At 36.7% G+C, this 17,139-nt stretch overlaps 1 protein-coding gene across 4 annotated transcripts in view; it reads right to left on the bottom strand.

Annotated features, from left to right (window-relative positions):
• Positions 1-16,265, bottom strand: part of EED (embryonic ectoderm development) — a 34,486-nt gene extending 18,221 nt beyond the window's left edge. Inside the window, exons 1-6 of one of the 4 annotated variants that reach the window (XM_081239248.1) lie at positions 15,523-16,252; positions 10,140-10,292; positions 8,088-8,180; positions 4,771-4,836; positions 3,148-3,273; positions 2,419-2,500 (exon numbers count right to left, since the gene is read on the bottom strand). In XM_081239248.1, coding sequence (XP_081095374.1) covers positions 2,419-2,500; positions 3,148-3,273; positions 4,771-4,836; positions 8,088-8,180; positions 10,140-10,292; positions 15,523-15,636 — 634 coding nt within the window. In that variant the 5' untranslated portion in view covers positions 15,637-16,252. Of the gene's footprint in view, positions 1-2,418; positions 2,501-3,147; positions 3,274-4,770; positions 4,837-8,087; positions 8,181-10,139; positions 10,293-15,522 lie in introns of all 4 variants that reach the window. The other 3 variants (XM_081239249.1, XM_081239251.1, XM_081239250.1) reach the window with 3 other exon arrangements.
• Between the last annotated feature and the right edge of the window lie 874 nt (positions 16,266-17,139).

Below are 17,139 nucleotides of genomic sequence, written 5' to 3'. Positions count from 1 at the left end.
AGAAATTTTTTGTTCTAGTTCTGTGAAAAATGCCATTGGTAGTTTGATAGAGATTGCACTGAATCTGTAGATTGCTTTGGGTAGTATAGTCATTTTCACAATGTTGATTCTTCCAATCCAAGAACATAGGATATCTCGCCACCTGTTTGTATCATCTTTAATTTCTTTCATCAGTGTCTTACAGTTTTATGCATACAGTTCTTTTGTCTCCTTAGGTAGGTTTATTCCTAGGTATTTTATTCTTTTTGTTGCAATGGTAAATGGGAGTGTTTCCTTAATTTGTCTTTCATATTTTTCATCATTAGTGTAGAGGAATGCAAGAGATTTCTGTGCATTAATTCTGTATCCTGCTATTCTACCAAATTCATTGATTAGCTCTAGTAGTTTTCTGGTAGCATCTTTAGGATTCTCTATGTACAGTATCATGTCATCTGCAAACAGTGACAGTTTTACTTCTTCTTTTCTGATTTGTATTCCTTTTATTTCTTTTTCTTCTCTGATTGCTGTGGCTAAAACTTCCAAAAACTATGTTGAATAATAGTGGTGAGAGTGGGCAACCTTATCTTGTTCTTGATCTGAGAGGAAATGGTTTCAGTTTTTCACCATTGAGAATGATGTTGGATGTGGGTTTGTCATATATAGCCTTTATTATGTTGAGGTAGGTTCCCTCTCTGCCTACTTTCTGGAGTTTTTATCATAAATGGGTGTTGAATTTTGTCAAACCCAAAAGCTTTTTCTGCATCTATTGAGATTATCATATGGTTTCTCTCCTTCAATTTGTTAATATGGTGTATCACATTGATTGATTTGTGTATATTGAAGAATTCTTGCATTCCTGGGATAAACCCCACTTGATCATGATGTATGATCCTTTTAATGTGCTGTTGGATTCTGTTTGCTTGTATTTTGTTGAGGATTTTTGCATCTTTGTTCATCCGAGATATTGGCCTGTAGTTTTCTTTTGTTGTGACATCTTTGGTTTTGGTATCAGCATGATGGTGGCCTTGTAGAATGAGTTTGGGAGTGTTCCTCCCTCTGTTATATTTTGCAAGAGTTTGAGAAGGATAGGTGTTAGCTCTTCTCTAAATGTTTGACAGAATTCGCCTGTATCACTGTGTTTTTGATTTGCATTTCCCTAATGATTAATAATGCCAAGTGCCTTTCTATGTGCTTATTGGACACTTGTGCAAATTCTTTGGAAAGATGTCTATTCAAAACCTTTGGCTGTTTTTAATTTGCTTGTCTTTTTATTACTGAGCTGTATGACCTCTTGATACAAGTCCCTTATTAGATACATAATTTGCAAATATTTTTTCCTTTTCTATAGGTTGTCTTCTCCTTCCTTGATCATTACTTACAGAAAAATTCCTATTCATTTTGAGAAACTGTTTGAAAAATGCTCTTACTGACACAGTGGGGGAAGGACAGGGTTAAAAAGTTGTAACATTAAGAACAAGTAACGCGTTATGGCCTATGTTACTTGTAAAGGAATACCTGAGCCCAGCTAATGTTATTAAGAGAAGAGAAAAAGTTATTAGCTCTCTTCTTAGGTGTCTATTTCCAAACAAGCCTTGATAGTTAAAGAAAAATCACACTGAAACATGTTGCATGTAAGAGTTTTAATTTGAGGACATCTTTTAATATGAGCAGATTGTGGGGGTTAGGTTATCAGTGTGACAAACTGTTAAAAGAATAAACTTGACTAGAATAATAATGTAGAAATGAAACGAGAAAGGGCAATCGAAAACAGAATGTAGAGATAAGAACAGCCCAAATCATTTTAGAGAGCTCAGAAATGATTAAGAATGATTAAGAAGACTGTCTGAACCCAGAATAAACTTATAATGCCGACACAGCCATACAGAGCAAAGCAATGCTTTCTCTTTACAAATAAGGGAAAAATTACAAAGAGCTTACGCTGGATAACTTAGCATTTTAAGGAATTCTACAGGGAATCCTTTATAAAACAAACGTTTTATATAGAGAGAGTCAAAAAAAAGCAATATCGATCTTCAGATGCATTATTTCTTACTACATGATTGGAAAGAATGGTAAGATGATTTGCAAAACTACCTTCAAACTATTAAAAATGTCATAACTTTGGTCACTTAAAATTAATGAAGCTTAATATGATAATTCAATTGCAGATAAAGTTCTAAAACTATCATAATGCAATATGGTAAATAAGGGTAATACACACTTAATCCTCAGTACCAATTATTTTATTTACATCATATGTTAACAGTGTATTTCAAGGTCCCATCCTCCAATTCTTGGTTTGGAGATGCTAATGTAGGCTAAGATTTTTCTAAAACTTACTTCTTTTTAAATTTGGCTTTTTGCCTTAGAACAGTTTGTCCCTAAAATAAAAAACTCACTCCCAAATAATAGAACTAAAGAAACATTTGCTTCTCTTACCTTTACTTACTGACAGGAGAAGATTTGGATCTCTTGGATGGAATTTCAGCTCATTGATAGCATTTCCATGGCCAACATAGTGCTATAATAAATTTAAAACATTTCTTCAACTTTCATATAAAAATCAATAAATTCTTTTTCATTAATCTTAGAAGAGTGGAAAAATAGTTTCACTTGAAATAGTGGTTCTCAACCTTGGCTGCATATTAAAAGCACCCAACTTGCAGGAAAAATAAAAGATGTTCAAGTCCCATTTGCAGATATTCTGAGCCACAGCAAGGATTTAAAAGATTTTCAGGTGATTCTAATGTACCCCCAAGGTTAACGTGATTTGTGAAATTTCTTTTAGTATCAACTTCCATGGCTTCAGTTTTCAGTTCTTTACAAGGTGCTCTTGACTCTATACGCCCTATTTAGGGGATTTTGGAAAATGAGCCAACTCTTTTCTTATTGTTCATTTAAAGCCTCTCAGACTAAAGCAAGACAAAAGGACAGAAATTATTTTAAAAGAAAATAGTGCAAATGAAAAAATTTTCCCACTTATTCCTTAATTTGCATTACCCAAATGTGACAAAGGTCTCAAAAGACTTGTCTAAATGAAGCAATAGGCAAAGTACAAACCAAATTAGAAATTGCACAGACACTGACTGTTTTAAATTCAACATGACAAGCTTTTGCAGGTGTGCATTCAAAAAAAAAAAAGATCTATAATTTAACAAGAAAACCCACCTTTATGCACTGCATTGTTATGGGATTAATTATCCTAATTATGCCTCTAGATCCAGCTACAGCCAACAGAGGATGGCTTGTATTGCTATCATATGTCCATGCACAAGTGTAAAAGTTCTCATCAGCCTAAGAAATGCCAGTTAAGAAATATAATTTGCTTTTGAAAGGTAAACACATCAATGATCACAATACTATACACAAAAACCTCCAAAGAACTGCTGAAGTTTTTGACAAAGAAGTTCCTATTTTTCTTTACACTACCAGGTTTAACCAATGGAGATTTTAGGTCTAAAATCTATACCAAATGATCAAACAAATCCAGTCCTTCCACTCAGTTTTTTTTTTTTTTTGGTGGTACGCAGGCCTCTCACTGTTGTGGCCTCTCCCGTTGCGGAGCACAGGATCCGGACGTGCAGGCTCAGCGCTCATGGTTCACGGGCCCAGGTGCCCCGCGGCATGTGGGATCTTCCCAGACCAGGGCACGAACCCGTGTCCCTTGCATCGGCAGGCGGGCTTTCAACCACTGCGCCACCAGGGAAGCCCCTTCCACTCAGTTTTGATTACTATTTTGCTGTTTGCATAACTATTTACCTCTGTCTTTTGAAAGCAGCCATAGCCAATGTGTAAATGAATGGGCATGGCTGTGTCCCAAATAAAAATTTATTTACAAAAACAGGTGGCCAGGGGCTTCCCTGGTGGCGCAGTGGTTGAGAGTCTGCCTGCCAATGCAGGGGACAGGGGTTCGTGCCCTGGTCCAGGAAGATCCCACATGCCGTGGAGCGGCTGGGCCCGTGAGCCGTGGCCGCTGAGCCTGTGCATCCAGAGCCTGTGCTCCACAATGGGAGAGGCCACAACAGTGAGAGGCCCGCGTACCACAAACAAAACAAAACAAAACAAACAAAACAAAAAACAGGTGGCCAGCTCTATAGGCTGTAATTTGCTGATCCTGGCTCTATCTCAGTAACTCTATGTGGCTCTAGATAAAGATTAATATTCAGTTTTCCACCTTTTCCTGTGTGATACCTTCCCAGTATGGCTACAGGTCACTTCTTTTCTTATCACCTAAGGGAAGACTAAATGTTCCTGCATTTTCTTATTTGCTAGCTTTTTCAAATGGATCTGGAAGAAATCTTATCACCAAGCTTTGACTGTTGTACCCTTTGGCTTTTTAAAGCGTTTTCTTTATAAACCCATGTATTTCCTAAACAAACTGCACATGTTTATTTTTTCCCTGTAGGCTTTGATGACCAAATACTTGGTATGACTGCCAGGCACAGCTTCTGATTAATCCAAGTTCACCAATATAACTGCCTTGAAATGATAAAATTCCAAGCAAGGTCAAAGAAACAGGAAGTTTCTGCTATCATTTTCTATTACAGGATTTCCAATGCTCATCTCCAGATACCCACACTGTCCTCTTTCATATCCACCCTACAATGGCTTTCTAGGAATCAGGAAAACTAGATACTAGGAATCTTTTGGGTGACAGTGAAGGATAGCATTGGTTAAAGTTAAGAAAGGACAATATAACTTTAGAGAACTAACTAATTTACAAAAGTTTTGGGGTACTTATTGAGAGTCAATTTCTTTAGCCAACAATATGGAAAACCCAGGAAAGGATACATCAGCATCCACATAAGATTGCAACAACCGGATTTCTCCTTGTGAGTGACATTCATATAAGGTAACCTAATGAAAACAAAAATACATTAAATTTTATCTCAAATGTAGAAACACACTCTTCAGCTTTTGAACATATTTTAGTCACAAATGTATCTCAAAGATGCTACAGAAACTACTGCTTTAAAATGGCTCCTTTAAACTTAAGGAAGCTATTATAAAGCCTAATGCATTACATAATTTTCAGAATATATTAAATACTACAGTAATAATAATGGTTTCTGTTTCCAATGTTTTCAACTTTTATCTCATCCATCTAATTGCACCAACTTTTCCAAGTAAATAAAGTTGAATACCTCACAGTAAAGTATAACTACTCCCTAAAACTGTAGTTTATCTTTTTTTTTTTTTTTTTTTTTGGCTGCACCACAAGGCTTGCAGGATCCAAGTTCCCTGACCAGGGAATGAATCCAGGCCTACGGCAGGGAGTCCCAACCACTGGACCATCAGGGAATTCCCGTGGTTTATCCTCTTTTAAAGCTTTAAAGTCTTTGGATAGTTTTAGAGCATTATTAATTACATATAAGAAAATCTAGGACTTCCCTGGTGGCACAGTGGTTAAGAATCCACCTGCCAATGCAGGGGACACAGGTTCGAGCCCTGGTCCAGGAAGATCCCACATACCAGGGAGCAACAAAGCCCGTGCGCTACAACTACTGAGCCTGCGCTCTAGAGCCCGCGAGCCACAAGTACTGAAGCCCGTGTGCCTAGAGCTGGTGCTCTGCAACAAGAGAAGCCACTGCAATAAGAAGCCCGCGCACTGCAACAAAGAATAGCCCCTGCTCGCCACAGCTAGAGAAAGCGCACGTGCAGCAACAAAGACCCAACGCAGCCCAAAATAAATAAATTAATTAAATTAAAAAAAAAAAAGAAAACCTAAAATTTGCCTAATAATTTTCTCATGGACATTGCTCATCAAATATTAACTTTCTGATGTACAGTGGCCTTTTCATCACACATTCTAAAATTAATAATATATACACTTTATTCAATTATGTACAGTTGTCCCTTGGTATCTGCCGGGGATTGCTTCCAGAACTCCCCACAGATACCAAAATCTGAGGATGCTCAAGTTCCTTATATAAAATGGCATAGTGTATGCATATAACCTCACACATCCTCCCATATACTTTAAGTCATCTCTAGACCACTATGACATCTAATACAATGTAAATGCTATATAAATAGTTGCCAGCACAAAGCAAATTCAAGTTCTGCTTTTTGGAACTTTCTGGAATTTTCTTTTCTGAATATTTTTGATCCACACTTGGTTGAATCTGTGGATGTGGAACCCACAGATACAGAGGGCTTACTCTATAATACTAAATTTTTTATAAATTTCTTTCCATTCTTCTTACAGCTTAGTCATGTTAGCAATAACCTGTTATTAATCTTAATATAAGTCTATAAGAACTCTATAAAGATCCTTTAAATCATCTATCATCACCTATTAACAAGATAATTGCTACATAAATATTCTAAAAAAAATTCCTTATATGGATGCTAACTAGGTTGTCTTAAGAGATTATTTTGTTTTGTTTTTGTTTCTTTTTTTTAAAAAGAAGTCCAAACAGCAGACCTTTTTATAATTCAGTAACGTATAATTCAATGTCATTTTAAATGAGAACAGGGATTCTTTTTGTTAGAAAGCCTGGAACATTACAATGAGCATACTGGAGCACAAATTATACTAATTCTAATTATACTAATATGATGGTGAAGTTAGTGAAGTATAATCAGGCTTATAGTGATGTCTGAAAAGTGGATTCAAATGAATTAATGGATTATGTTCCCAATTTTCGGAAAAATAACCTTAATCTCTTCTTCAAACTACATCAATTTCCCTCTGAATTGTTGTTTTCAAGCTACATATCACAACCTACATTTGGCTAAACACCAAAAAAAGCTGTTATCCCAGGTTATCAACTTGAGTATAGAGTTTCAAATTTTCAGAACTTCAATGACCAGTAAAAGCAACAGAGCCTTAAATGTAATTAAAACTTCCTTAAAGACTTCCAGGAAATTACTTAAAGCCAAATTTTACTTTTTAGAAAACAGGAATGGCAAAGTTCTAGCCCAGAATAGATGCATGTGTGTTTGTATGAGTCTCAAACTTTCAGAATAAAAAAGGAAAAAAGCTTGGAAATATGCTGACATTTGAAAAATACTCAGCTGACAACTCCCCAAGTTAGTTTTGATTGAGAACAGAATACTAACACTAAAACAGCAAACAAATATAGGAAATGGCGTGCATTAAAAATCATGGTCTTTTATTTCTCTAAAAAGCTTAGCACAATTACTAAAGAAGCATAAAATTTAATTTCACTCGATTAAAATAATAATTTATGGAACACCTCTCAGATTCACCTCCTTCCCCTCCCCTCTTGTGCTAAAGGTAAAGAAAGTGACTTTGTTTATTGTCAATCCATATCAATTAGTCAATTTCCTCCATCTTTCTTTTTCCAAATACGCCAATCTATTTCTCTGTTACTTCTCATAACTCTTAGTACAGTACTAATGAATAAGCAGAATGTCAGCTAATACAGTAAAGACTTATCAGGAGAACAACTTTTCCGAAGTGATTTCAGCTTAACAGAAAACTCCTGATTCTCCCTGGTAAGCACTAGGGAAATCTTTATTTTTCCCATTCATTTAGAAGTGAATGGAAGTAAACAAGTCTTTGCAACCCACTTTTTCAGCCCCAGGTTTAACTAAAAAGTTTAATCATTGACATCAAAACATGCCCAGCATGTTTTTTTCCATGCATTCTCTTAGTTCAAGATACTCTGGCTTCCTAAAAACAATTCAAAACAAATGTTTATTGCATATACTTAAAATATTTTCAGTAACTATTACATAAATCCACTGGATTTACGCCTTCCATTTACAGAGAGCAACTAATTATGTTTATTATTTTTAAGAAATCACAGACTTTTTACCCTAAATTGACAAACAACTATTAGTCACTTCTAACAAGCAAGGTCAATTTTTTCAGCCACTCAAAACAAAATATTTATGAGTACAAAATGTAAATAAACCTGTTTCATGAACAATTGGGAGTATATATGAAATAAAGATATATTTTCATTCATGAATATTACTTTTAATTTTGTCAGTTTCTAGAATGCTTCACTTTTACATAAAGGAACAATATTGTCAAACCAGCTATACAAAGTTTACTTCAAAATCATTACACTTCAATGTTATATTAACACCAGACTCTGATAAGCCAAATGCCAAACAGTCCCCTTAACACTCACTCTGTTGCTTCCTACAGTTGCAAACACTAATGGATCTCCTTCTTTACTGTGCCAGTTAAACTGAACTCCAAACAATGGCTGATTATGATCTTCCTATAAAATAACCAAGAAACAAGAAAAATTAATATATTTTAGAAACCAAAAAATGGTACTAAACTGACCATTCCCATTATAACTTTTTTCCAAAATGCAAGCTGCAGTTTTATATATCATACATAAACTGACTTTTGACACTTAAAAGGTATCTGTTAGTCCAGTTTTCACATTTTAAAATACTGGTTCATGATAAAGCTTTATAACAATTAAAGATTTAGATCAAAGGTTAGGTAACAAGTACTCATCAATGAAAATACTTTGATAGTTGCCTTCTATATTGTTAAACCCAACTGCACGCTTCTGAATCAAAATAAAATGGATACTTGTGGTAAAGGCATTTAATCCCTTAGGACATAAGGACACAATTTATTTTTCTGAAATAACAAATAACCTAACAGTTAATATAGTTTCTCCAGTACTCATTAAACTTTATTAGGTTTAATTTCCCTTGTACAGTGAAGCATATCAGACTCCATTCAAATCACTGCTTTCTACAGTTCTATAGAAACAACTTTAAATAACCTTGAATTTGGGTCCTAAAAGAAAAACCACCCAAGAAGTTTTATAATGAACAAGAATACTTGAACAGTGGGGGCCAGGGGAGGCAGTGGGCTGTAACTTCACAGTTACCAGGAGGCTATAAGGAGATGTACAAAAAACAAGTATTCAGGTTTTTAAAAATTTTTATTTTACATTGGAGTAGAGTTGATTAACAATGTTGTATTAGTTTCAGGTGCACAGCAAAGTGATTCAGCCATACATATACAGCTTTTTCAAATTCTTTTCCCATTTAGGCCACCACAGAATACTGAGCAGAGTTCCCTGTGCTACAAGTATTCAGTTTTGTTCACGAAGTTATTTTTCAGCCTTAATTATACTGGCAATCTCCTGGTGTTAATAGTAACTTTCATATTCACTTTAAGGCACTTTTTTCACTTTTAAAGTATAACAACATTTATTTCTTATCCTTTAAAAAGCCATAGCTTTAGGCTTTGGAAATATTTAATCAAAATATCCAAATGGCAGTTAAAACCACCTTCCAGATATACTACGTAAAAATAGGTTAATATACCTAAATATTAACATGAAACTACAATGGACACTTAGCTTTAGAAGGAAAAAAAAACCCAACAACCACTGAGATTAAGTTCCCTCCTTTTAAGACAATATAATTTTAAACACTGAGCAATCAATTTTGCTACACAGACAGGAAAATAATTTCTATAAAGCCATAGCTTCTTACGCTTTCTGAAGACTTTAAAGTATATTTAGAGATTTTAAAAAGAATCTATCTAACGTATGTATAAGATAATATAATGTATATTTTTGCTCAGCACAGGAAAAACACCCCCAAATTTAAAAAACAGGAAATGAATATATGTAAAACATTTAAAGTAAATATCAGTAATCCTTTTTAAAAATAAAAAGACTATTGAGGAAGGCAGTAATCTAAATAACTCCAACCTATTATTTTTTCCAAATATTAAATATTCAAAAAATTTTTTAATTTCTACCTTTTTCTTTGAAAACAATTACAAATAAAAGAGTTAAATTTTTAAAGAATGCACAAAGACATCTGTTTCAATTTATGCTAACTCAAAGTTAATGAGTCACATTCAGTTTTTTTCAGTAACAGGTACCAGGAAGTGGCTTATGCTTTTAAGTTTTACCAAAATATGAAGAGTAACATTTCTCAAAATCAATAAAAACAGTAAAGAAAAACCAGATGCAATACTAGGTACTACCCATTTAATGTAAAACAAACAAAAAAAAGCTAAACAAATGTGGAATGGATTATAATAACTATGCAGTCTGCCCTACAAACAAAACTTCAGATTATTATAATTTTATAATATTTTTAACTTGACAGAGTATCCTGAGCATAAAATGTTTACCACTGAGAAATAACTCTGGAGCCCATCATTCAGCACATAGACTGTGTCTTTCTGTACATACCTTGAGACTATTTACACATTTGAAAGAATATTTGCATTTCTTTGACTTCCATTTTCCCTTCCCCCAACTTTTCCTTCCAGGCGCGTTTGGCGTATTTGTAGGTGTATCAGGGCGTTCAGTGTTTGTACCACTTTCTATACTGACAGCATCATCCTATGAGCAGCAAATCAGAAAAAATTATATGAAACAGCAATACTGTACTTAGGAAATGAGTTCATACTGGGTAGCTACTGACTGGCCTAAAAGAATTAATTAAGAAATCCTGCAAGAAATGAAGAAATTTATTCTTGTCTCCAAATAAAAATAAAATGCAAACACATTAGGATTTGTGGATATTTGGTATTTCAGCAAAAATATAAACAAAAAAGCTAACCATGATGATGCTAATGGTAAGAATAATACTGCCTTTAAATAACAAGGCACTGGTCTGTGCCAGCCACTTTATTACATTGCCTCACTTCATCTTTACTGCCCTTCATACAAGGTATTGTTAGATAAGGAAATGTTGCTTAGAGAGCCTAAATGGTGTCTTGCTGGTTAGTGCTGCTGGTATTCAAAACCAAAAGCTATGACTCTTAAATCTGACTGACCTACATGTCTTCATAATTTATTTGACTGCTGCTCAGTTTGGAGCATGGGAGTGGGTAGCCGTTTGAGGCTACAGTGTTAGTGCTTCCTACTTTAGATGAAAATCCTGATTATCATTCAAACTCTGCTTATTTATAACACTTAAACCATTTAGAATATTTTTAGGTTCTACATGTTATGTGCTATATACAAGTGAAATCTGACTCATAGCTCTAGAATACTCATATAATAGAGCTCCAGAAACTCACTGTAAAGTAAAATTCTTCCAAATGTAGAAATGACTGCAGGAAACCTTGAAAATTCACCTAATTTATACCCTGTCTCCAGTCCGCAAGCTATATTAATGGTTCTCTACTCTGAGAACAGGATTTCACTACCTCCTTTGATTACACATTCCAAAGTATTCCTTGGAATAAAGAGATTTATTTAAACCTATATCACCTTAGGGCAGCAGTTACTAAATTCATTCCAGAGGAAGCTTTTTTTTCATGGAGTGCCTATTAACACCTATGAGAACACATATTAGGAACCATTGTCTTAGAGGTTATTTTTAAATTATTGCTTCCTAAAGTTGGTTTTATGATATTACAGATCATTAAAAATTAACTGGAGTATCAAAAAGTATATTAAAAATTCATATTAATTCCTTAAAAACTATATGGTATTATACAGTAGTTCTTAGGGGTGGTTTTTCAAAACGAATGGTTCCTACCAAAATGGAACGCTTTTTAAAAAAAATACACAAATCATTCTAAAATATACTGGTTATCTAGGGTGAAAAAAGAGAATGAAGTGGATAGATGGCACATAGTAATGCTCAATATCTAGACTGTAATTTCACGTAAATACAATCAGCTTTTATAGATATAGAAATGTAAAACTTTAGAGTTCAGTTCCTAGGTTGAAATCACTGGGGTTTTTTTTGTTGTTGTTGTTTTAATTTTCATTTATTTAGGCTGCCCGGGGTCTTAGTTGCGGCATGCATGTGGGATCTAGTTCCTTGACCAGAAACTAAACCCGGACCCCTGCATTGGAAGTGCAGATTCTTACTCACTGGACCACCGGGGAAGTCCTGAAATCACTGTTAATCTCTATTTCTCCCTACCTTTCAGTTGTATTTACACAGATAAAACCTAGTGTAGAAAACAATTTTGTGTTTCACTGGAAAACTATGTAACTACTGCACGCTCTTCCGTGTTATCAGATTATTCTAACCCCCTTCACTGCCTTTGAACAATCTTACATTTCTCACACTGTGCATAATCCAAAGGTAGAGGTTCAAATGTCTTCCCTTTCACGCTGAAGAAAAGTTTTTGTCTCCATTTGCAATTTCATCTCTACATTCCTTTAATCCATATACATTTGTACCGTTTGACTTACACTTGCCCAGTTCCCTCATATGAGTAAAATAAAATGTTTCTGAAAATTTATTCTTTTTCTGAAAATTATCTTTCAACACTAGAGAAATGAAACAATAAAACGGTTAGACATTTATTCACTAGCTTCTTCCCAGTCTGGAAAATTTTTCTTTCCATTCTAAGAATCCAACTGCTAATCAAGAAGCCACACAAAACACTGTTAATAATCGGGGCACATTACATGTATGTGTATGTGTGTGGGTATGTGTATAAACTTTTAACCACTTAATTTACCCATCTCCTCAAATAGGCAAATCAAGATCAAATGGAAATCAAACAAATGGAAATGAAATAAGTCACAATGCTTTCATTTTATCTTTAAATTCAAACCTTTCCTAAGTATCTAATATGTGTACAAGCTGACTTCCACCTTGGCCCCTCATCAAAATACAGAATGGTACTATGCAACAGATATGGCACTACCATCTGCATTTGCTCAACAAGGAAACAGGGATAGTAATTTGGCCCTTAATCTTGCCACAAGCTGCTTAAGCAAAAGACATGTCTCCAGATTCAGCCTTCTGATCTCAGTACCAGACAACAATTAGTATTCTTCCATAAGCTAACTACTCTGCAGTCATATGAAAAAGTTAATAGAATGGCAGATACATATAAAACAAACTTAAAATAGGTCGGATGTTAACTAGATTTACTGTGCTGATCATTTTTCAATGTATACAAATATCGAATCATTATGTTGTGCATCTGAAATAATATAATGTTATTAGTCAATTATACCTCAATTGAAAAAAATTTTAATGTCCTTTCAATTCTTTGATTCACTTTAACCGTAGCAAGTGCTCAGACTACCTTCACTCCAACTCAAAAACACCACATTCTTTCCTCCACTTGCTTTTGGCCTTCCTGTCATTATTTGGCTCCCTCAAGAGTAAAACCACTGCCCTTGTTAGCTTTTTCTGAACTCATTTTTATACAGAGTTCTCTACTCGCTTCCCTTAACCTATGTCCTAGATCTGGGTCCCTGGATGAAATTCAGAGGACCTGTGAACTTAAGCGGCAAAATAAACAAATACATAAATAAATTTAAAGTTGCATTTTAATTTTCACTATCTTTAAGTGAAATCTATTACTTCCTTCTATTATAATGCAGGCAGCATACATGCTAATGTTACTGTAGCTGTGACTTTCTCACCAATGAAATCAGGTATTTTTATATCACATTATAGTAGTTGCAGATCTCAAAAATTGTCTATGCCCATCATAACTATCAGAGTCACTGCTAGACCTAGTTACTTAATGTGCTAATAAAGAAGCACTTGATATTAAAGCACTTTATTAAAACAAATCTTAAATTTGTTTTAAAAAATTCTGTAACTTTTTAATAATTTTATCACTGATTTTGTTTGTAATCTTATATATTGTATTTTATACATTTGAAACTATTATTCTGAGAAGGTTTCACAGGATTTATTAAGGTGTCCAAGGCACAAAAAAGGTTAAAAGTCCCAGCCAAATGGAGGAACCAAAACAACGGCTTAGTCCAATCATCTAGTTCTGAATAGCTTTAGTATGCATCAAGGAGTACATTCCTCTTAAGGGTCTGTAAAAAGAAAATAACCTTTCAATTTATTTGGTTCCCTGAAATTTTCCTTAGTCTAATAGGTTATTGACATTTTCATTACATTTCTGCCTGATTAATATGTGGAAGGGCCAGAAACATAAGTCTAGACAATGTGATTACAAAAGAAGTAATAGTAATTAACACTTGTATGTTACTCATTAAGGGGCAGGCACTCTTTTCAGCACTTTACCTATATTATCTCATTTAATCCTCACAAACATCCCATGAGGTAAATACCGTTATTATCCCCATTTTAAAGATAAGAATCTAGTGCAACTAGGTCAAGCACCTTGCTCAAGATCAAGCAACCGGTAAGCAGTAGAGTGGGGATTTTAACCTAAGAGATGCAGTTTGTGCTCCTAGTCACTAACCTAATCTGCCTAGAGAAATTTAAGAAGAGGTGGAAATAAAACAGACACCAAGGGCTGGAATGAAGAGGGTCAAAAATGTTAGATCCCGATATATAATAAGATTGGGAAGCACAAACAGGAAAAAAACAGATTTAAAGTAACATTCAACACCTAAGCCTTCCAGAAATTTCAAGTCCAAATCCCACAAACTGACAATCTCCCAAATATCTTTCTTCTATCTGCAAAAAGAATTCTTTCCCATCTGTTCAGTTAAAATTCTGGTCTTGACACCATGCCATATATATGCTTCAGTCGGTGATGCAGTGATGTAGAACTTAGGAACTGGGTGTGTAAGGTACAACATTTATTCTTAAAACTAGCTAAACTGAGAAAAAGAAGAACTTACACCACCTTCCTATAACACTTTAAAGGTTTAAAAAAGATAATCAGATGTTGTTACCTCGGAGGGTTCACATTTCAGAGTAGTAATTCGTTGAATGAACTGTGAAGACATTTTGCTGACCTTATTGGATATAAACTTAAAACATGAGACTGAAAATTAATGTCAGTTCGGTCATTACTGGCGTCTCACCTAAAAACACTGGGATCAACTGTTGGGACGAACTAGAGTATTACCAAGATCCATTTAAGAGTAAAAAAAAAAAATCTGATTCCAAAACACCTTACACATGCGAAGCCACGAGCCCACACCTAAAGACATCTACCCTGACCACAGCGGCCAAAAATCTTCCAGGTCATCCCCTTTATCTTAGTGAAAACTTACAAAAGAGTAACTGTCCCTTCTCATTCCTTCCTCAAGGGTCGTTTCCCCCTCCAAGTCAGTAGACGACCCTCTCAATTTTCCTCCTCCTGAAGAGAAGCCGACTGTCAGGCACGCCCCTTCTCCACGGACAAGACAGAAGCGGACACAAAAGCCCCTTTAAAAGAGTCACCGAAATCTCTTACGTCTAAGAGCTACTCTTCCCATCCTGGACAGTCGGTAAGGGTCTACGAGTGACACGGCCCCTAAATTCCTTTTTAAAAGTCCATTAACACACGCTGGCCCCTCCTTCCAACTGTCTTAGAAAAACCTCTAACTTGCCTTTTAAACTACTGGAATCTCAGATCCGCACTCTCCCCAAATCTGCCTAAAGGCCCAGACACTCCGCATGCACGCAAAAGGATCTCAGAACCCTCTGACCTCCACCACCACGCTCTCTCTTAAACCACTCTCCTTCGTCAAGTTTCCGCTCGCTCTCGGCCGCAGCTCAAAATCCCCGTAGAGACAAGTTCGATGTTCTCCTCCACGCCCGCGTTTTCCTGAGTAGAGGGTGACACCTCTCCCTCCCCCCACAGCCGCCTGCCCGCCCCCGCGCCTACAGTTTAAAAAGAATTTGAAACTTTCACTCCAAAGTCCCGTCCGGACTGCTCAGTGCTGCACTCACATTCTCGTCTCCAGAGAGGTCCGGGTTGCTGTTCTCGTCGCTGCTCAGCTTCTGCTTCTTGGCCGCAGGCATGTCTGTTCCCGCCGGCGCTGTAGACACTTCCCTCTCGGACATATTCCTCCGCCTCCCTCCAGGTTCCTGCCGCCTAGGGCGGGGCCTCCGCCACACCGCCGTCAAGCAAGCCCGTCCGGAGCTTGCCGCAAAGTTGCCACTGCCGCCGCCACCTCCACCACTCCCCCCACTGTCGCAAACCGCGCCCAGCCGCCGAGGCGGGCGTGCGTGCGACCCCGCCACACTGCTGAAAAAGGGGCGCGCGCGCGCGCCCTCCCGCGCGGCTTCCTGGATCCTTCCCTTTCCCCACTCCCGTCTTGCCCTTTTCCCGCCGCCCTCCCGGCAGTTTGCACGGAGAGGTGTGATCCTTGGCTTTCGAGGGCAATATTTCGTACGTCCCCCTTCCCCACGACCGCCTCGAAAAAGGAGAGGCGGAACTCAGAGGGATGCCCCCTCACCCCCTTCCTCCTTCCAAAGACGTTTCAGCCGCTATTGGCCCAATCCTTCGATCCCCGACCCGCTGCAAGGACTCGAAAGTCTGTGGAATGGACTAGCCTATCAATGTCCCAGGAGACGGGGTACGAGACGAGAAGTCACCTCTTGGTTTAGCGGTATATGCCAAGTGTCCTTAATCTTGAACTCGGAGAATAACGCTCTCACATTATTCATGGAACTGATCACAATCTAATTTTCGGTTGCGGAGAGAAATTTTAAAATTGTAGACTGCTTCTCACTTTCCTCCCCTACCTAGCAAATGGGAGTTACCCGCTAATGGGTGCGCATGCGCTGGGGCGTATTCTCGCGCTTGGTTGTCCGGACCCGCCTCCTCCAAGCCCCTCCTCTTTGAAATCTTGTTTGTGAACCAGGTAGTCTTCCACCGGGTTTCCGTAGTCCAGGATGGATTTCTAAACGCCACAAAATAATAATCCCTGAATGCCTCCTAGTTTCTTGATGAATATTTATTCTAGTGAATGTTTATTGCGATGAATGTTTATCCTCGTCCAATTGGTACCAATATTGGGTAGGGTTTAGGTAGGAATATACTAAAATTATAATTCTAGACTCCAATGAGTTACATTCCGGAGTGCTTCTTTTACCTGTTAAAGGATTATCAAGGCCGTGAAAAACGACAAGGCCTAAAAGTCAATGGTCATCTCCAAGCATGTATGCGACTGTGAGACAAATGACGGACAATATTTTTTGGCACACCAAATACAATAAAATTCTAGGGGAAGGCAACAAAACTGTTATGCTTCACCAAAATGTTTGCTGTGTTACCGTATCTGGGCGGTTGACAGGTGCTAATTACATTGGTGAGCCTCGTGGATTTGTTAGATGGGTGATTAAGACATATAACCAAATGAATAGCCCAGAAAAGGAGAACTATGACAAGAAATAAAAGCCAGTTCCCCCTCTCTCCCCCTTTTTTGGAACTTAGCTGTGACAACTTATATTTATGGGCCTCATTGTCCTCATCTGTAAAAATGAAGGTATAGGAAGGGACCTAATATTTCTTGATCACTTGATATTATATATTTTTTTGTCTTTTAGACCTCATTACATCAC

This window comes from Mesoplodon bidens (assembly GCF_964165515.1).
Source record: "Mesoplodon bidens genome assembly, chromosome: 7".
Lineage (NCBI taxonomy): Eukaryota > Metazoa > Chordata > Mammalia > Artiodactyla > Ziphiidae > Mesoplodon > Mesoplodon bidens.
Note: the sequence above shows the minus strand (reverse complement) of the source record. Positions and strands in the feature narration are given on the sequence as shown.